The sequence below is a fragment of the Manis pentadactyla genome, chromosome 3, assembly GCF_030020395.1.
Source record: "Manis pentadactyla isolate mManPen7 chromosome 3, mManPen7.hap1, whole genome shotgun sequence".
Lineage (NCBI taxonomy): Eukaryota > Metazoa > Chordata > Mammalia > Pholidota > Manidae > Manis > Manis pentadactyla.
The window spans coordinates 207,787,264-207,809,744 of NC_080021.1; the positions used below are offsets into that span (position 1 = coordinate 207,787,264).

Consider the following 22,481-nt stretch of genomic DNA (forward strand, 5'->3'; position numbering starts at 1 on the left):
TGTTCGTCAAATGTGAAGTTCAGCATTAGCTTGCGACTCCACATGAAGGAACCAGTCGATTTAGGGCTCACTATATTGTCAGAAAACTATAAAGGATATAATGTACCTCTCAAAGAACGGCTAACAACAATTTGTTAGCCAATTTCCAAAGCTTTTAAAATGTTAATCAAAATATGCTTGTTCCTCATTTCTCTACAGACATTAGGTTATTTGGTATAAAGAAGAATAAGCAGTTATTTTTAATTAACAGCACATGCCCAATCTACTACCTACAAAAAAATGGTACTATTATCTTGGAATACCTAATGACTCAATAAAATCTCATAACCATAAGATGGTCAGTATTCTCAAAGTAGTTGTTATTCCTATAAATGGACTTCCCCTTCATAATTCTACTCTGGGCACTCAAAAGATAGATTTAAGCAGACATCTTTACCCCCAGAAAATATGATCCTTAGTTGCTAATTTAAAAAAATATATATGAATAGCTTTATGAACCCTGATAAAGCAGTTGTTGACTGGTCTAGATACCATGTTTCACTCTTTCCTAACTAGATCTTAAAACAACAGGAAAGGAGGTGCTTTCTTAGAATGGAGTGGGGAAGTTTGGTGGCGAGGCTGCATTAATATTGCTTTTCCATCATGTTACTCATGGCCCATGGCCAATTTCTGCATGTATAAGATTTAAATCACTCAGCAAATATAAAGCTTTCCCTGTGTGACTTCTTTTACAGAATAAAGCCTTTATAACACCCCCTTTTATGGTCTCCCTCTGTTAAAGACTGTTGAATGCTTTTTGAAGCAAAGATCAATGATATAAATGCAAGGGGGAAAAAAAGGCCTGTTAACAGACCACTTATGCTTATCCATAGGTTTGAAATGAAAGAACCAAAGACTCACAGCTTCATATATGGAAAATAAGGGCAAGAACTGGATTTTTTTTAATATAAGTCAGAAACCTATACTACCGAGATTAAATAACAAAAGAGTGTAAGATAGAATTTGTTCATCTGATGTCACTTTTTATAAACATGAGCTAGTTGCTAGGAAGTACTAATGTAGTATGGAGAATTATATCAGAAATAAGAATATAGAATTATTTATAAAGGAAGTATAGCATTGTGGAACTAAGCTGGATTAAGTGTAAATACACAGATACTATGTATTTTCTAAATTATCCCAAATAGAATTCTCCAATTTTCTTATGGTGTAAAGTGCTTAGTTATAGAATTTATAACACTCATAGGAGTGAACAACTATTACAGAGTTTGAACACTTAAAATATTGTCTCTTAAAATGCAAACAGATATTTTCTGATATTAATTTATAATAAAGTTATTAATTTTTGAAAAGGAAATTCAGTGATGTATCATCTCAAGATATGGTACATATTTATGTCATACAAGTACTAACCAAACTGTCCATTTTAAGGTTCTGTTCTATCTAAGATGAGTGGGTAGAGAATTTTCAGAATTTCCATTATTTTATAATCACATTGATTAGGGTGGGAAGGGCAGAACACAGGGAGGTATCGGTCTCTGGAAAATTCATAGCCTAAAGAGACAGAGAGCTTGGTTCATAGTACAGCTCTGTTAGTAACTAGCCAGTACCAAGTACTTACTCTATCTTAGACTCAGTATTCTCATGTATAAAATGAATACAATTATACCGAACTTTGTAGAATGACTATGAGAATTAAAGATTGCATATGTGGGTACTTAGCACAGTGCCTGACACTAATCAGTACTCAAAAATGAAGCAATTATGAAGATGGTGACAACACTCCTAGATCTAGAATTTTTCTGAGAATTGTAAAGAACATAGATTAGAATCTCCAGTAGGTAAAAACAGACAAGACTAAGCTATTTGCTTTTAAAATTCTGTTAACAAACCTAGAAAAATGGCAAGAATTTATGGGGTAATTACTGGTTGGAGCAAAAATGTGGCTAGAAAAAGAGCACACCATGAACACATGGTAGAAATGGTTTTGGAAAGAAAATTTTTAAATTGAGAAGGAAAGGGATCTTCAAAATCCTACATTAGGTGGGACCAAAGCCAACGAGATGTGACATGCTTTTGTACCAACTAGCTAATTGATTTTTTTCTAAGCTGTCAAATGTCTCGGCATGTTTGGTGTTACCAAAAACCTTGTCTGTTTTCTTCCTAAGATTTTTAAGGTATAAATTATGTATGGTGGCATACTTTTAGACATCATGTTATCAATTTTAATTCAAGCAGTCACAGAATGAATAAAAAGATACAGTTCTAAAAGGGGAAGTTATGTTGTTTGTGGTGATTCAGAAGCCTTGTTTTTCCTCCTTCTTCTTCAGACAGTTTGCATGTTAGTAGTCTGAGATGGAAAGAACAAGAAACAGAAAAAATAGTTACTTAAGTGTATCAATTTTCTTCTTCTTCTTCTATTTTTAATAACTAAAACCAATTTAGTTTAGGAAGAGATGAAACTACTAGTTAAAATAGAGTCTGAAATTAACAGAAAATAGCTGATTTTTAAACTCTCAATATATTTAAAAAATATTAAAAACCAGCTAGGAAAAGTAAGTTTTTCTAGCTAGAAAAAGCTTTTACATGGGAAAACAAACAAAATGAAAAGTTATTAGGGATTCTTAATTTCATGTTTAGGTCATAGTAAAAAAAAGTACTTTCTCCTTTTTGTTATGAAAGAAACTCAATAATTGGACATTTTGGCAAAAGACCATCTGCATTTAGTGTTCTTTTATCTTCTAAAATCCTGGAAAAGACCATTATGCAGTGAGCAAAGTTCCTTTTCTGGAGGAAATAAAAAGATAGCTTTATTGCTGGAAACATTGGGCTATTATACTAAACATTCCTAGTATTTTTGAGGGCAAGTAGTCTAAAATATGTTTAGAAGAAATCCATATTCAGACAGAAATTCTTAATATTAAAAGAGTATTGCCTAAGTGCAAAAATATTTTCTGATAGCTGATCTTATAAAAATCAAATTTAAACATTTATTTGGAAAGGCAGAAGTAAAACTTAATGGCAAAAGAATAAAAAGTGTCATATTTCCAAAGCCACACTTGGGGAGACTAATTCAACTAGGAAAGTTACTTCTTTCTTCCTTTACTTTTTTTTTAAATGGAATAAATACAACCATAAGAATCCTCAAACCCACACAATTACTCCATTATTTGGGAGAGAATTCTGCATTTTGAAAGTCATTTTGAAGAGAGTAAAAGCAGAAGTTCCAGTATCATTATCTTGAAAAGAAGATGCTTCTCAAATACGTGAACATTTGTATTCTTTTTATAACCATTATAAAAGGTTTGCCTAATGAAAGGGTAATCATTAGTATTTGATTTGTGTACATGCTGTGTTCTAAAAATTAACTTATAGTGCCTAGAATTTAGAACTCATTTTCTCACAGAAATGACAGCATCAGTGGTGGCTTAGTTTCCAGATAAGCAACAAAAACCTGTTTAACTCAAAATGTTGCCATTGACAGTGCTGAGGAACAAGTCCCTTAACTCAAGTCCTAAGCTTTTGAGTTCTGAACCCTGTAGGGGGTGGAGTCATCAGGAGGCAATATTAACATTTATTGAGTTCTTACTGTGGGGTTGTAAATGAAGTGCATAGCACAATATTTATATATGCATTACTTAATTTAGTCTTTACAATGATTCTATAATATTGATAAGTCTCAGCTATGTCACTTTCTAGCTGTTTGATTATTGGGCAAGTTAAGTTTTCACATTTGAAAATTAATAATCATCCCTGTTTCAAAAGGTTGTGAAAATAAGGTAAAAATATTACTTATTTAAGTACTTTCCAAATATTAGGTTGATAGATGACAAAATACTAATACTCAACACCCCCAATCAGTGGAGACTCAGCAACTTAAACTGACTCAGTTTTCAAGGTCACAGCCAGAGGGTAGTCAGAACTAGAATCTAGGTCTTCTGCCTAATGATACTATGGCTTTTTTCTCTCTCATATTATACATTACCTCTAGGCATTTAATGAAAGCAAGACAGAAAGATTTACTTAATAAATCTGCCACACTCTTAGAAGCTGCTTTTTGTTGTTATCATTAATCTACAATTACCTGCAGAACATTATGTTTACTAGGCTCCCCTCTTCACCAAGTCCCCCCCACAATCCCCATTACAGTCACTGTCCATTAGTGTAATAAGATGCTGTATAATCACTACTTGTCTTCTCTGTGTTGTACAGCCCTCCCCATTCCCCTCCCCACATTATACATGCTAATCATAAGGCCCCCTTTCTTTTTCCCCGCCCTTATCCCTCCCTTCCCACCCATCCTCCCCAGTCCCTTTCCCTTTGGTAACTATTAGTCCATTCTTGGGTTCTGTGATTCTGCTGCTGTTTTGTTCCTTCAGTTTTTCTTTGTTCTTATACTCCACATATGAGTGAAATCATTTGGTACTTGCCTTTCTCCTCCTGGCTTATTTCACTGAGCATAATACCCTCTAGCTCCATCCATGTTGTTGCAAATGGTAGGATTTGTTTTCTTCTTATGGCTGAATAATATTTCATTGTGTATATGTACCACATAGAAGCTGCTTTTTTTGTTAATCTTCTCTTGGCTCAATTGTCAGTCATTTAAATATTTCCTTTGATGAATGGGATTTTAAAATAATTGCCGAAGAAATGAGACATTGCTTTTGATCTGTCTCAATACAATTCTAAGACGTGGGAGCTCTAGTTTCCTACCTGTATCTATTTGCAAATGCTCCCATTCTAGCCAGTTTCCTTGCAAAACATTTTCCCCCCAACAGCTTTACTGATATAACTGATTAAAAGCTTTTTTAATCTTCATTTTTAAATTGTGAAATATATTCATTCATTCAGAAATTTAAAGATAATAGAATTAAAATAACAAACTCAACACTTTGATTCCCACTAGAAAGACATTTGAAGCTCCTTGTGTGGCCCTCTTTAATTGTACTTCCTTCTCTTGTTTCAGATGAAACTAAGTTTTAATCACTCTTTAGCTCTTTGGTAAGAGTTTTACCATCTCTGTATGTTATACTAAATAATATATCATGTAATTTTGCCTGATCTTCAACTTTATATTAATAAAAATTATGATGTATTCATCAATCATACATTTGATGTATGTTTTTTTGTAGTATTATGTTTTTGAGATTCATCAGTGTAAATTTGTATAGCTGTAGTCATTCATTTTTCACTGCTGTATTATATCTCATCAAATGAATATAACCCTATTTATTTATTCATTCTTCTAGACATTTGGATTGTTTTCACTTGGTATTATTGATAATGCTTCTGTGTACTTTCTTGTATATGTCTTCTGGTGCACATGAGCATGCTTTTCTCCAGTGTATATACCAAGGAATGGAACTGCTAGGTAACAGGGTGTCCATGTGATCAGCTTTACTAAGCAATGCCTAACTGCTTTCCAAAGTGGCAATATCAATTTATACTCCCATTAGCAGTGGAATAATGGTCTCATTGCTCTGTTTTCTCACCAACACTAGATATCATCAGCTTTAAAATTTTTGTCAAACTGGAAACTTAAAGTGGTATCTCATTGTGGTTTTTAATTGCATTCTCCTGATTATTAATGAGCTAGAACATGTTTTCACATTTATTGGCCATCTGAGTTTCCTCTTCTATGAAGAATCTGCCCAAGCATATTTTTTATTTAAGTATAATTGACATGCACCATTATTTTAGTTTCAGGTGTACAATATAATGATTCTATACTTACATACATTGCAAAAAGAATCACAATAAGTCTAGTTACCATCCGTCACCATACAGTTCCACAATTTTTTCCTCAAAGTATTTCTGACATTAATTTGTAGATGTTCTTTACATATCCCTGGAAAAGCAATCCTTTGTCAGTTTAATGTGCTACAATTATCATCTCTCAATTTGTGGCTTGTCTTCATACTCTTTTTGTAAGTTTTATAGTTTAATGAAGTAGTTAAGATAGGAACTCTGGAGCTAAACTACCTGAATTCAAATCCTGGCTTTATCACTTACTAGCCATATGCCCTTAAGTAAATTACTTAAACTCTTTGTATCTCAGTTTCTTAACTTGTAAAATAGAGAAAATGATAGTATCTCTCACACAGATTTGCTGTAAAGATTAACTTAGTTGATATGTTAAGCAGGTAGAGAATCTGACACATAGTAAAAACAATATGAGTATTACTATCACATTAACATTACTGAAAAAATCCTCTCCCACCTCAAGGCCATTAAGATGTTTTCCTAAAAGCTTTAAGTTTTGCCTTTCACATTTAGGTCTTTAATCCACCCAAACTTTATTTTTGAATATGTTAGAGGTCCAATCTCATTTTCTTCCTTACAGTTAACCAAACTCCAGTACTATTCATTAAAAGTCCTCTGCTTTTCCCTAAGCTTTAGTACCTCCTCTGCCATATGTCTTTCTTCACATGCATTGTTTCAGGGCCTTTTGTTTTGTCCTTACCTATTTGTCTACCCGTGAACCAATAGCAAGTTGTCTTAATACTATAGCTTCCCCCGACCCACATTTTTCATATAAAATTTTTCAAAAACACAGGTATGTTGAAAGAACAGTATTTCTTATAACTGTGTATATATTTTGCTTCAACAGTACTCCCCTAATAGACCTTCTCCCAGCTTACATCACTTAAGCTATTGCTCAAATGTTCCGGGCTTGTTCCTGCATCAGGGACCCAGCACTTGCTACATTAGCAATACCCTGCATGCAAGAGACCCTCATGGCATGCTCCCTTACTTCTTTTTACTATTCATTCAAATGTCATATTCTAAACAAGGCCTTAGCTAGCCACACCATCTAAAATTAAAATATTTCTTACTACTTACTATGTAATATACTATATATTTCATTTTATTATTTATTATCTCTCTCACCATCTAGAATATCAGCTTTATGAGATGAGGAGGTTTTAACTCTTTTTTCCACAGCTGTATTCCCAGGACCAGGCACAGTGCCTGGCACATGATAGACATTCAAACTTTTTGTTTAATGATTGTGTAATCTGGCTCCAAAATCGATGCATACTTTCTTCATCAACTCATGATGCCTTCTGAGTACAATATTTGTCTTCAATTTAGGCTATTGAATATTTTCCAAGCACCTAATCTTGTTACTTTATGTCACATTTAAATAAAATTTGTAGAATCTTGGAAATTGGATATTTATTCTAGGTGAGCAAAATGAGACATTTAATAACTGGTCCATGATGGGCCAATCAACCTTGTAAGACACTGATTCCTTGCATTTGTTCTTTAAAATAGACAAAGAAAAACTGATGGAAAAATTTACTGGCCCTCAAAGAAAAGTTAACCCCAATATTCTATTATGACCCTGCAAAAAGGGCCTCTTTAGTTTATATAATCCTCATACAAACAAAGAACAAAGGTTGGAATGCCTCACACAAGCCTACTTTTAATTTGTTCTGGTTTTCTTCTGCATGTAAAGTGACCTTAGGGTTTTGGGGCAACATACTGTCCACCAGATCAGTGGTTCTCAAACTTTAGCATGTATCAAAATCATCTGCAACAATTTGTATAAACTGATTGCTAGGCCCTATCCAGAATTTCTGATTCAGTAAGTCTGAGGTTAGGCCCAAGAATTTACATTTCTAACCAATTCCCAGGTTATGGTAATATTGGTCTGGGGACCATGCTTGGAGAACCACTGTACTAGATTAACTGGAAAAATATAGCTAGTACTTATTTCACTCCCTACTTTTTATAGTTCTGAACCCTTAATTTGGTATCAGTTCTGACCTAAGAAGAGGGTACTTAAGATAATCAAACTCAGTGATCTGTCATTATGTTCCATTTGCTACTGGTTCCTCTGACCTCTGTCCCCTATATTCTCAGTGTCTGAATTACAACAATTGTCCCTAGTTTCTCAATGTCTGACTCCTGGTCACAGTTGTCCTGTCTCTCCACTTCCCACCCCCATGACCAGGGCCATGGCATTTGCTCTCAGATCTCCCACATGTCAAATGCCTGCCATTTAAACCCCAGCAAGTCAGGTGCACTCAGCTCAGGTATTTATAATGTCTTAATCTCTGCCCTTCAAATGATTCTCTATGGATACTTTCATTACTTCATATTGCCTTTTCCTATACAATATTTATTTTCATTGTAGCTTAGATCTGACTTTGAGATTTATGTATTCATGGATCAGTCCCTAAATTGGTGGATCAAAATCAATTCAAAACAAGCAGAACTAAAACTTAATTTAAGACATGGTCATAGTGTATGTGTTAGGAGTTGGCAGAAGAGAAGGAAAGGATTCTGTTATTCACAATATAAGCCATATTTTCATTGCTGCTTTTGGCAATATAAGAAGAATGTCTATGTCCTTCCTGTATAGTATTCAAAACAAAACTTTTTAATCTTGATGGTATCTCAGATCTGTCTGAGAATCTGCTGACTTTGTCCACAGGAAAACGTACATATTCACCATAACATTTCATGTGCTTCCCTCTTCTCAGGTTAAGACTCTAACCTCAAGCATAGGGGCATATACTAACCTAAAACTGAATGCCATGAGAGTTTAAAGCAACAGAAAGAACTCAGGATATGGTGTCAGAAGACTCTGAATTGACTCTTTATGTTCTGCTTATTTAATAGATACCCAAGCTTAGGCTTATCATGTAAACTTGCAATTATTCTCATCTGTAATTTGGTAGATAATCATCCTCACTTACCTCTCAGGGTTGTTGTTAGAATCAAATGAGAAAGTGTACGTGAGAAAATAATACTACTAATTGTAAATGACTTTAAAGGTATTAGTTATTAACATTCCTTGGAAAACTACTGAATTTATAAACACAGGAACAAGCTTGAAATATCCAAATTGTTGAAACACATGGAATACATCATACCAGAGGATTCATTTAATATGTGAAGAACCACAATAACAGAATTAGAATTAGTAATTTTTATACTAGTCCTATATACTTTGAATGTCAAGATAATCATGGGTAAAGCACTTATATCCCTTTTTATAGGAAATCTGGAGAAAACTCAAGTCCAAATCTCTCTCTGGGATTGACAAATTTAGATATTTTGAGTGGAATCAAACCCAAGGAGAAAAAAATATGAATAGTCCCATATTTCTCTCTACCCACTAGGAAACATTTCTTGCTAAGAAAAAAAAAAAACCTTGAGATGGAAAAAAGTCATGCTGATTTAATTTTTTTTCAAAGGACAGAGGGGAAGACAAAGCCTCCTCTATGGAAACAAGAATCCATCTATTTCAGCTTAAGTCTACTAAAATAAGTTTTAGAAGCTCTTATTTTAAAGCTTTAGAGAAAAAAGATATTTGAAACATTAAAATAGGCTATGACTATAAGTGTATATTCTAACCACAACATCATACACCTAAAATGACAGTTGTTCATGCCAGCAAAGTAAATTTACTTCCTTATCCTGATTCCTCTTCTGGATGTAAGGCTAAGAATTATCACTGGGACCACCTCTGCCCTCATAACAAGATGGTATTACCATTCATAATCCCTCAACTGACTGCTCCAAATAACAATTCTGTTAACTTTTTATTTTGAAATAATACTAGATTTAAAGAAAAGTTGTAAAGATAGTACAAAAAGTTCTTGCATACCAGTCACCCAACTTCCCCTGTTAATTATATATACATACATATATATATATTTATATAACCATAGCATATTCATCCAAACTGAAAATTAGCATTGCTACAATGCTATTCACTAAACTATACTCCTTATTAGATTTCCCTCATTTTTACACTAATATCCTTTTCTGTTCCAGGATCCAGTCCAGGATATCACCTTACATTTACTCATCATGTCTCCTTAGCCTCCTTCAATCTCATAGCTTCTCGGCCTTTTCTTGTCTTTTATGACCTTAAAGCTTTGAATAAAGGCACTGCTCAGGTATTTATAAAACATTCCTCACTGTGGGTTTGTCTGATGTCTTGTCATGATTAGACTAAGGTTATAGATTTTAGGGAAGAATATCACAGACATAATGGGATCTTCTCATTGCATCCTATTAGGGGGTACATATGATGATAGCAGCCATGGGACATATTACTGATGATGTTATCTTAATCACTCGAATAATAACTTTCATACTAGTAATCTGTATGGTAGCTAAACTAAGGATGGTTAACAGGCTTATTTAGAAAATAAGCAGAGGTTCAGCCATTAAATTAACAAACACTGGGACCTACTAAAGGAAGTATAGTCACACAGGTGTTGGTCTGAGCCTGTTTCTGCCACCTATTTGTTGTCTGTCTGGGGACAAATTATTCACGTCTCAGTTTCCTCATCTGTAAAATAAGACTAATGGCACTTTAATCAGTTGTTATTTTTCATTACAAGATAGTATATATAAAGCACTTAGCCTGGCACTTGGAAACATTCAATAAATGTTAATTCTGTTCATTCTAGGGTTGATGGTGGTAGTAATGTTAATAGTATTTATCAAGTTGTGTTGGTATTTTCATTTCAGAAGTCCAACTACAGATCAAGAAAACACTGTTTGCAAGATTTTAAAACTTTTTAAGTATCACAAAATGTCCTATCAGAAAGATTTTTAACTAGAGATTAAATTTGTGGTGTCTTTCTTCTTTAGCAAGAGAAGTTTGTAATTGTTTTGCCATTTGGGCAGGGGTAGAAAATAATATTGAAGAAGATCCTCCTGATGGGGTGACGAATCATTTAAATTAGGTTTTTCTTAGTTATGTAAATATAGAGTGAATAGGCAGCCTGACCTAAGAGAAAGGTTTAATAACACCTTTTGTATTAGAGAGGAAGGGAGATTTGAGGTTTGTTAAGTAAAAGATTCTACAAAATGTCCTAAACCAGTACTCTCAAGGCTAGCTTGCACCCTGGAAAATGGCTGCATGTATAAATTGAAACAGCCATTTGTTAAGATAGAACTTTGGACCCCCAATTTGGAGACTCTTTGAAAGAACTTGGCACTGAGAAAGTGGGTTCATTCTCCCTCAAGAATCATAGCTGCCTCTACAAGGATCTGGACCCATAGAAGCATCATCACAGTAGTGAGTGAGCATCATCCGTCAGGTTGTTCAAGGTCAGGCCTCAACCTAGCAATTCCATGCAGGCTTGAGAAACAGCAGTATCAATGAACTGAACAGAATCATGTTCCCTTGATACTTAGCATCACAGGAGGATTGACTCCTAGAGCTATTGGAAAGTTAGTAATTAATTGCTGGAGAATGGGTTCCCTCAAAAGGAAGGGCACTAGATTCATGCTACTGAGGCATATGAGTGTCAGAGTAATTAATTGGAAAAAGAAAAGAGGTAAGCCTACATTTGAACACTGTGGAAGAATTTGTCAGTTATGTAAGCTTTCAACTTCCTCATATCTATTATATTTGCTACCCCCATAGACCTCTCTATAAATATGAATAGTTTGTAAAACTCTTAAAAGGTAAAGGGTTCCTGGATTTATTTTTAGCAACACAGAAAGAACATGGGTATGGGGACACTGCTTGACACCCAGCAGCAAGGCTTGTGGGAGAATAAGAATCCCATGGGACACAGTGGTGGTAGCAGCTACAGAAGCATAGGAAAGCAGATCCAATTCCTGCAGCCTGCAACAAAGGGAGACCGTGTGTGCCTGAAAAGGAACCCTGGGACTGAACAATTCCTTAAATTCGACTTAGAATTACAAACTACCTTTAGATTTGTGTCTGTGTGTGTCAATGCCAAACTCACAAACTTCCTAGAGATGGAAACACAGATGCAGTGCTTCCATGGGGCATATCACCCTACTCACTCTTTTCCAGTATCTCAATATTCTCTCCATTCTCATTATTATCATGCTAATTTTAGCCCTCTCAAGTTTTCACTCTGCCTCTCCTCTGCTCTACTTATATCCACCCATTCTGCTACTGCTGGAACACAGTGCTAATGTTTCTTCTGCTTAAAAACTGCTTCATGAATAAAATCCAAATCATTTGTCTAGCCCTTTACGGCCCTCTGTGTCCTGACCTTAGCAGGACTTGCCCAATTTATCTCTTCTGACCATTCTTCTCTTCCACCTTACATCCTGTGTAAGTACAACTCTGAGACATTAACCTTGCTGTTTCCTGTTCTATAATACCCTTTCCCACCTTTTCCTCTTCTGTGTATCTAAATCCTTTCCTTTCTCCAAAACTGAGGTCAAAAGCTGTCTCCTCAATGAAATCATCTCTGATTTTCCCAGCTGTAAGTGAGGTCTCCCAGAGTCTTAATCCCTTTTACATCTTATTTTTATATTTTATAATGTTGATCAAATTTAACTTCTATTATAATTATTTATATATATTTCTTAGTGTCCTTACTAGGCTAAGTTTCTTTGAAATAAAGCCTATTGTCTTATTTACTTTTTATTTACCACAAGGTCTATTACTGTATTTTGCACATAATTTATTGAATAAGTAACATATTCTGCATTGATATGAACTTGAATATTTCTTCTATTAGCATATGTACAACTACAGATTTGGGAGGGCTTTTCAGAAGAAGTGAAATAAATGATCTTTTAATATTACCAATATCAAAACTTTAACTTTAAAATATTTCTTTTAAAAATTCCAAACTAGCCTAAAAGTGGCTTAATAAAATAAAAAACATGCAATATGGTTTAAGGAGAGTAACATGTTTGATTGACAACAACTACATCAATTCACTGTGACATGTTATGTTGATGTTCACAAAGGTCACCAATAGCTGGGGAAAAGGTGATGATGGTGTTTCTTCATTCATTTGACTATAGTTGATATCTGGTTAATTAGAAGACTAGGGGGCAGACCAGGCTCTGTAATGAATGGAGGATTTAAAATAGATATGCACTGAAAAACACACAGAGCTTTCCACACTATAATAGACATGCATTATTTACACTTAAACTTCAACGCCTTGCTGCTGGGTGTCAAGCAGTGTCCCCATACCCATGTTCTTTCTGTGCTGCCTTTTTCTGAATAAGCCTGTCTGGCTATTTATTAACATTCAAATTTTAGTCTAATTTTTTTAACATAAATGTAACATGATACTTGGTGTAATGTGCTTAAAATATCTTCTAAGACAAACTATTTGGTACTATACATTTATTGAAACAAGTCAGCCACAATAGGATAAAGGCTGAGATCAGTTACCTTCTTTTGACTGACAGCTACCTGTTAAAATTCTACCTTCAAGGAAAAAAATATTGACATGTACAAAAAAAAAAAGGTAATTTAAGCTAGAGATTGGTACAATTGCAAGAGTAATAACTGGGGTATAGAATAAAATTATTTTTAAATATATGAGGCTTTACTCTGTTATCCTATTTTTAAAAAACCATAAGAATATGCTAGTTCAGAAGATTTCTTGAGTTTGGCACACAATATATATGCAACTGTCTACCAAACAACTCTATCTGAATGTCCAACAGTCACTTCAGAATGAACGTGTTTGAAACCTAACACCATCGTCATCTCCCATCAACTTTCTTCTTTATCTGTATTCTTTATCTAGTTAATGGAATATCTCTGTATTCTTCTGCCTAAGCCAGAAATAAACATGGGAGTCATCTCTCTCTTTCTCCCTTACTCCATACATACAATCAGCCATCTAGCCCTGCACATTTTATCTTCCAAATACCTCTCACTTGGATTCCCTCCTCTCCAGCACCACTGCCAGTGCCCATGTCAATGCTTTAAATCAGGACTTTAACTTCTGCTTGGATGGTTACAGCAGCCAGCCTTCTCACTAGTCTCTTTCCCTGAGCTTGCTCTCTCCAGCCACCAGACTTTTGACAGAGTAATTTTTCGAAAAAGCAAATCCAAATGTCACTCCTCACTCCATATTACACAATGGGTTAACTAATTTGCATAGCACACCAAACCCTTCATGGACTGGCCCTGTTTATTCTTCCTTCATTTAATTCATTCATCAAGTACTGAATCTACTTTGCCCCAGGATACTATTCAAGGTATTAGAGACATAACAGGAAACAAATAGACAAATGTCTCCTCTCTTACCATTTCCCACTCCTTCAACCCTTCCTCTCCACCATTACCAAGTGTTCCTCAGCTTCATGAAATAGTGAGTCACTTGCAATCTACTAAAGATGCTTGCTCTTTCATACAAACTTCTACTCATCCTTCAGCTCTCAATTTAAATGCAATTTCCTGTCTCAAGACCTCCCTGGATCTACTAGGCACCTTATGCACACTCACATTTTGTTTGCATTTCAATCTTCCCACTAGACATTAAGTTTCTTGAACACGGGGATAATGTCTTTGGATACACAGTTGGCAAATGGAATGTCTTTATTAAATAAGTGAATAAAATGAAGCTTTCCTCAATTGCTAATTGTTTGCAGTGATCAAATAACTTTTTCCCTGATCTCCTTATATTATAGGCCAAGTAATAAATAAGAGTTTACTCAAGCAGCTGCTACTCCCAATTGTTACACAAGAGATGATTTTTAGAGCCCCATAGGAATGTGAGCCTCGGAGGTTTTGTCATCTTTCTGTTTGACATTTATTTCAGTGTAAGTTTACTTCATGAGTAAAATCTTGCCCTCTGTCCTGGGGCATATTCCCATAATTAAAAATGCAGAGAAGTAAATATTTCAAAATATCCTGTACAACAGCAACCATGGATTTTATGGAAAATGATATTATACCATTATAAAACTTATTTGTTATCTTACAGAGACAGTCAGAAATGATGCACTTTGTATTCAATTATGAATACACGTAAAAATCTCAAATCAGTATGTAACTGCCTACATATGAAGTCAGCCCTGATAATATTTTAATGGTTAAATTAAGAGATTCAGGCTCTTACGAGGCATACTGATTTTTTAGATAAAATGCTGACTTCTCCATTCATCTATTAAGCATATGTCCAAATGTAAATCAGGAAAATATTAGAAATGCATTCCAAAAGCAAAACTGAAAACTTAAAATATTGTAGACCAACTCCTCCCCAGTAAAACAGGTTGGAACACCAATGGTGATGTGACGGGGTGGCCATCTGCCAGTACATAAAGGACTTTGTGTTTGCACACACAAAGACATTGCTCAACCCACATCTGGCTCCCATAGCCAAACTCTACCCTTAGCAGGGTAACTCCCACTGACACAGAGGGGCACAAAGAACAGGGAAATGAATTTTTTAAAAGCCAGCTGTTCATTCCATGGGCATTATATATGAAAGAATCAGTAAAGAACTGAGTCCACTTTTCCACTTTTATCTATTTTTAAAAAGAGAACAAACATGGAGGTCAAAACAGAAGAGAATTTGAGCAGGTGTTAGGTCAGGTTTCTTGTCTCACTGTACAATCTTAGGAAATTCATTTGAATTCACATGGCTCTTTTCTCCTGATAAAGTCTTCTCATCTCTCTGCCTTCCCAAATCATAACTTGGAAGGCACATGTCAGTTCCCATTTCCTCTGGAAAGCTTTTCCGTATTACTTCAGCTCATTCCTGCTCTTTTCCCACACTAAACTACTCCACTTAGAAACTTAGCAAATACTTATGAACTGTTTTGTACTGGCTTCTGGTAGTTTGGTCTCCTTTATTCTTGCAGAGATTGAAACAGATTAAGCACAAAGAGACAGCAGTATAATAGATATTTTAATTGATAATTACGGATTGAAGGGCTGATCCTCTCTCTGATGGTCTCAACTTCTACTAAGCGAAAATGGATTAGTCCTTACCAAGAAGAGTTATTTATACAGCATGAGTCACACCACTCCAGGATCAGGGTCCAACCACCAGAGGACAACCAGAAGAAATTCCTTTAAAATATTAAGTAGTGTGCACCACAGCACCCGTTCTTACGATGCTTAATCACTTTGCCCAATATCTGAGATTCTGAGATTCTGAGAAAGGCTGAATGAGCACAGTGAATAGGAATACATACTCTACATCAGCCTGCAAATGTTTCAGCCCCAACTCTTTTACTTACTGGCTGTTACCCCAGAAATTAGACAAATTATCTAACTTATAATATTTTTCCTGTGCAAATGAGAATAATAATAATAGTGCCTACCTGATACAGCTTCTGTGAGGACTAAATGAATTACTACATGCAAAAGGCTTAGGATAGTGTCTAGTAAGTGTTCAATTAATTTTAGCTATTATTATTATTCTAAAATATAGAATGTCCAATTGCACAAGATTTAATGGGTTTCTTTATGAAAATGAAAGAAAATAAACTTTTTTTTTCTGTTAGAATGAACAATTTCTTCTTTAGCCTACCAGCAAAAACAAATGCCCAATTCCTACTCACACCCAAGTCTGGTGAACTTAATCCTCTTCTTTGTGAGTTAACAATTCTATTCCTCAATTTTTGTCCTTTAAAAACAGAATCAACTGCTGGGGAGTTATTGAGCCAAATCTATGTGCCAACCACACATAAGCAGGTACAGAAACACACACACATATAATTTAATTCTAACAAAAATCCTTCATGCTACATATATTAATTCTTTATAAATGGAAACACTGAGGCTCACAGAGGTCAAATATCTGAATGTCATACAGTTAGTAAGTAGCTAAACCAAGAATGGAATCCAAGTCACTAATTTCAGATTCCACTTCCTTTTGCACTACTTGCCTACAATTTCCTTTTTTCCCATAATGCACTCACATATAATTTACAGCAGAGCAGAACACAGAGGTGTTTCCTCATTGTTCAACCATATATTCTTGCCAAAGCATATAGTCCTGCAACCTCCCAGGTCTGTTCATCTAGTCTCAGATCAGTTTAACTTCCTTTCATAAGAAATGCCATGCTTAGAGCTGGCTTTAGAGCTCTGAGGCCTTCCTTCTAAATACTTCCTTTAAGTACAGGCTTTTAGATGACTTTAGTGATGTACTGCTGGTTCTGACAAATTCCCTGACATTCTGAAATAATGTTGTTAAAAATTTTATATTAAATGTTACTCTGCAATAACCCATAGAAAAGAATTACGGATTTAACTCGAAACTTAATATGCCTATCCTTCTAGCCAAAGATAATCAAGAAATAGGGCAAGTAAAAGAAATAAAGGCTGGAAGGAACATGAAAGAAACATCAAGAAAATGAGAGGCCAATGCCTTGTGAGAGCCATCTGGATGCTGAAACCATTCAGAATTATGACACATGCAGTGTCAGAGAGACAACAGTGAGCCATGTGTAAGAAATAAGGGGTATTAACCTGGGAGGGGGAGCAACAACAGGAGGTGTCACAGCATATAGTTTGTTGGTACAAGCTTCAAGGCTGAGATTTTTAGAAAGGAAGAAGGGCAGCACTCTGGGAGTGGAAATAAGGAGCAAGCAAGTGATCTATTCCAATTCCAGGTCCAGAGGTGAGAAGAGTGAGAGAGATACAACAGCCATCAAATTGTAAGGGCTGCAGGGGAAGCAAGGTCCCCAGATTTCAATTAGAAGATGATGGTAAAGAATGTGAGAAGTCAGTATACAGTATACTCTGACAATATGCAGATAATACAAAGTTATATGTTACTCATTTTTTATAAAGACCTACTAAGAATAATAGAATTTAGCAAGTTTACTTAGAAAATAGTCCATGTAGATCATGTAATAATAATAATATAGTTATCTTCTACTTCCTGCTTAGCATCAATAATCCACTAGTGAAAATCAGATATTCTACATGAAGTGATAACAAATAACTTATTTTCCAATATTTTAAATGCAAAAAATTATAGTTCATTACCCAAAATTACAATTACAACCTAAAGCTGCTAATCAACTTCTTGAAGTGTAACTATCTAAAACACAGTAAAGTACCTATACAAAAGTAACAAACTCCCATATTAAGATGTAAAATGCTTAAAATATCATGTTCCTGATCAAAAAAAGTTCTATGGCTTATACTGCACATCTTTGTTAACATGTGGTATTCTTCACAAATTGTCTACATGTGATCCTGACATTCTACCAATTACATTTGGAATTTAATACAAGAGTTACCATATATTATTTTGTTTAAAATGTTGTGTAAGGCTTTATTGAGTTTCTGGGACATAAATACAAAAAGAAATGCCAAAACACATTGAATTGAGAGACAGGACATGGATTATTTTCTTCACTTCATAAATGAAAAGACCAAAGCATAAAGAAGTAAAGTGACTTGCAAAGCTACACGGTTACCTGACCAATACCTGCCGCAATTGGAACCCTAAACCAGGGGTGTGCAAACTTTCTCTTAAAGAGCCAGATAGCAAATATTTTAGGCCTACAGGCCATATAATCTCTGGTGTAACATGTCACCTGTGCCAGTGCATGACAGAGCAGCCATGGATAATGTGTAAACAAATGGATGCACCACTGCTCCCGTGACACTGTTTACAAAAATAGGCAGTGGGTTAGATTTCGTTCCAATGGTAACTACTATATTCCCCCTTTATTTAAATCAGTCTGGTCCTCTAGAGCAGATGTCTGCTTTTCTTGATAAAATAAAATTAACTTCACCTCCACCCTCTGCAACTTACCTGTTGCAAAGTATGCTGAGGGCTCCATGCGGACTACAGTCACAGGGCAAACAGAGCCCAGAAGTGTGATTCAGGTAAGAGCCCTCCTTGCAGGTGTCACAGTGAAGTCCCTGATAATGTGGCTGACACTCACACTGCCCTGTGGTCTGGTTGCAGCTATTCTTATCCAGGCTTCCGACCACAGAGCAGTTACACACATATTCTGCAAAGGAAAGAAGGAAAGAGACAATATTAACTAAGATTTAATGATTTCTTAATAAAATGAACTCTACTTTATTTTTCTTTATAAATGTTCATGACAACTTTGTAAAGATGGATAAAATTCATTCTAGTTCAAATTCATTTTCTGTTCTGTTTAAATTGGGAAATACATACAATAAAGTACATAAAACCATGTATCATTCATAATTAAGAAACTAACATCCTCATTTTCCTTCCCAGTACTCTCATCTTCTAGCCTGGTTACCCTAATGAGAGAACTCATTAAATGTTTTTCTGGATTAGAAGCCTACAAAGGCAGAGTCTATACTTACCTACATGGCACTGAGAGCACATGCTGCAAAGGACAACATGTTAAATAATAAATAATTCCATTGTATAGCAGTAAAAGCCTAAGGCTCCAATAGTTGATTGTGGTAACTTATACAGGTCAGACAAGATTGTGCTATAACTGGAATCTTAAGCTAGTATGTTCTTCCCAGGAAGAAATCAATGGAGAATAGAAACTTTAGGGTGAGGAAATGAACAATAAATCCCAAATGAGAAGGCTTATAGGGTCATCCTTGATCATGGGTTAAAATCAATCACATTTTGAATCTCTTTCCCAAGTTAAAAGATTTAGAAAATAAACATTTTCTTTAGATACATTTCTAACAGTCCTTTGGATGAAAATATTTACAAGTCCTTGGCTTTAGCCTTTCAATGAAAATACATTTAAAAGCCAGCTAGGGTTTGGATTTTGCTATTTTTTATACTCACTTTGTCAAGAAGAAAGAATTTTCAAAATAGTTAATAGTATCAACATAGGCTTTGTAAGCATGTGCAAAAACATGTACTTAAAGTCAAATGCAGATAAAATAAAACCCTGTGCATATTTTAGGAATAAATCCCATTTCAAGTTAGCTATGAATCTAGGTTTAACAAGCCCAGAGAAATCTACAGTACAAATTATACTTCTGAATAGGTGACATACCATATAAAATGGCATATATTGATAAATGTTTAGTTTGGGAAAAAATCTTTAATGTAATTTTTAGTTCTTTTTAATTACTAAACTAAAAGTTTCTACATAACTGCAAATCTAGAGTCTTAAATAGAAAGTTATAAAGGAGTTCGCTTTTCTATTCTAGAAAAGGAAATTAATCTTAAAAATTCTTAATGTCATCAAAAGCAGCTTATCTACACAAGTCAAAACAAAGGATTCCACAAAGAAATTCCCACTTGGCCAGGTCTCTGCCAACTCTGCCTCCCACATTTCTTCAGTTCCTAACCAGCTTCTATCTCTGCTCCTCACCTCTTCTAATTTGTAAATATATCAGATGAATGAATATAGGTATATTGATGAGTGACTTGTTTGTTTTACGTATATTTCAAACTTGGGTGTTGAATTAGTTACAAAACCCAGAGGAGATTTCAAGATTTTTTCAGCTCCAATCTTAAGAAAGGAATGAGCTTCCTATCTTAATTAAAATTCTTATTTTTACTAGACTACTTAAATATGACATTTATTTGACAGAGTTACAGGTTTTCACATTATTTCTAGTTTCTGTGTGTGTGTCTGTGGTTTTTGTAAACAAGGAAGCCATGTTCAGGAGTCTGAAAACCTGGCAATAACAACTTCATGGCAAGAACTTCATTCCCCCAAAAATGACCAGAACACTTAACATGTTTCTCCCAGAATCTGTCAGAATTTCAAAATAGATCCAACTGCTCCTGCTGGACCAATTTCTCCCAAGTTAAACTAACCAAATTATGTTGGTGTGGGCAGAACTGTTGGTGTGGGCAGAACTAGCTCAAGAAAACAAACAGGTTAAAAAACTCTAATAAAGACTGAAATTGGAATCTGAATCAGTGTTCCCAGTGAATGAGATACGATTCATAGTATTTTTTAAAAAGAACCTAATTAACGTAAAAAATTTGAAACAAATTTGAGACAAATTAAGCTTTTCAGTAAAGTTCTAATAGATAAATCTTCAGTACTTAAACAAGTTCATTGGTTATTTATTATTTCTATAGAGTTAATTTAATCTGTTTATCTCCTAAGCACACTCTTTTTAGTTCCATCTTCAAATCCTTGCTCATTCTGTGTTCCTTGGAACGCTCTCATCTCTTCATATATTCAAACCTATCCCCAATTTCAAAAATCAGCTGAAACTTACTCCCCCACAAACTTTAACTCTATTGCTCCAAGTGTGGATCCATAATAACATCTGTTACCTATAACACTCATATGACAATTTGAAGAGGCAGTGAAGTGAAGCTCTATGAGCACAGACTGAAGAGGCAGAGAGTTACAGGTTTAAATCCAGGACTCACTAACTTCATGACCTTAGGCAAGTTATTTAGCCTCCTGTATCTTCCTTTCTCATCCATAATCAGGGCATAATACTTGCAACACAGCCCCAACACATAATCTGGAAAGGGTTTGGAGCACTGCAATAATTAATACAATAGCTGGAAGAAAGAGATACCAGATAAAATAACGGAAGTACAATTCAGGTGGCAGATCCATAGGCTACAGCTTTGTTATACCTTCTGGACAAGATCTTAAAGTCTGGGATCAGGTTTATTACCATAGCAGTCTTGGACTGTGTCTGGGAAACAGAATTGGTGTCCTGATATTCAGAAAGCCAAGTTGTGTGTCATCTAGGTAGAGATAAGAGGGTATCCTACTTGGGCTCCATATACTACTAATATGAATGCCTACAAATACAATGATGGAAACAGAAAGGTTTAGGACATGGTTTCAGAGAGGATGAAAAGAGTATTTAATGATTATATCCACTTGGTATTAATCATGCTAAGCAGTAATGGAGTGAATGACAAATATTTCAGCAAGAGAGCACCCTACTGCCAGGAAGGGGGCTGATGTACCAAGACAAAAAAAAAAAGCACTATCCTCCCCACATTAACTGAAGGAAAGGAACGGGGAAGTGAAACATAACAAGTACCAGGGAACATGTGCATCTATTTTGTTTGGTGCTCAGAATATATGAAGCCTTATCTCAGTAATCAACCTCAAATGAAATGACCAAAGTTAAATGAATAGTATGAGCAACAGTAATAAATGTAAAGCACTATGAATATCCATTAAATTGTGTCAGGATAACTTGTTAGCTTATAAGTAGAGTAAAAACATAGAGCCTTCACAGTTCTTGACATTCATGTGGAACCAGACAGGAGTTAATACAGAAACAAGGCAATTTACTGGGATGTTGGCAATAGGAAAAAGAAGAAAGTAAATTTCAACTGATAGAAGCAGTGGGAAGGACCAGCCAAAGACAAGAGATGAAGTGCTGACTTTTTAATGAGGTAGAATCTTAGATACCAGAGCACTGCAAAGGAGTCTGTGACTAATGGCAAGTCACTAGTGTGGATCTTAATAGGAATGCAATAGTATGAAGAGGACACAAAAAGCCAATCACAGATAAGTCCAAATGAAATGCCAAAAACCTCATTTGCTTGCCAAAGAGTAAATAAATTCTCCATCATTTGAGTAGCAGCTTCCTTTCAATAAAGAGCATAATTCTTAGGAAAACTCTATAGAGAAATAAATAATTATTAAAGAAATAAATGTTAGCAGAAAGATGACAATCTTTAGCAATGTTTCTCCTTTTTGTTTAGCTTCCCAAGAGCAATGAAAAACAGTCATTTGAACCTTGAAGAAGAATAAGAAACTAAAATCTGGTACCAACCTGTTTGAAAATAGAAATATAAAGAAAAGAAAAAAGATAAATAAAAAACAAATTGGCATTTTTCTCTAAGAACTTA

The 22,481-nt window shown here is 34.9% G+C and overlaps 1 protein-coding gene across 2 annotated transcripts in view; it reads right to left on the reverse strand.

Annotated features, from left to right (window-relative positions):
• The window catches only part of MEGF9 (multiple EGF like domains 9), a 99,854-nt gene that overhangs the window by 37,239 nt on the left and 40,134 nt on the right, over nt 1-22,481 (reverse strand). For both annotated transcript variants that reach the window (XM_036915497.2, XM_036915496.2), the window contains exon 2: nt 18,492-18,693. In XM_036915497.2, the coding sequence (XP_036771392.1) occupies nt 18,492-18,693 (202 nt within the window). The remainder of the gene's footprint in view (nt 1-18,491; nt 18,694-22,481) is intronic.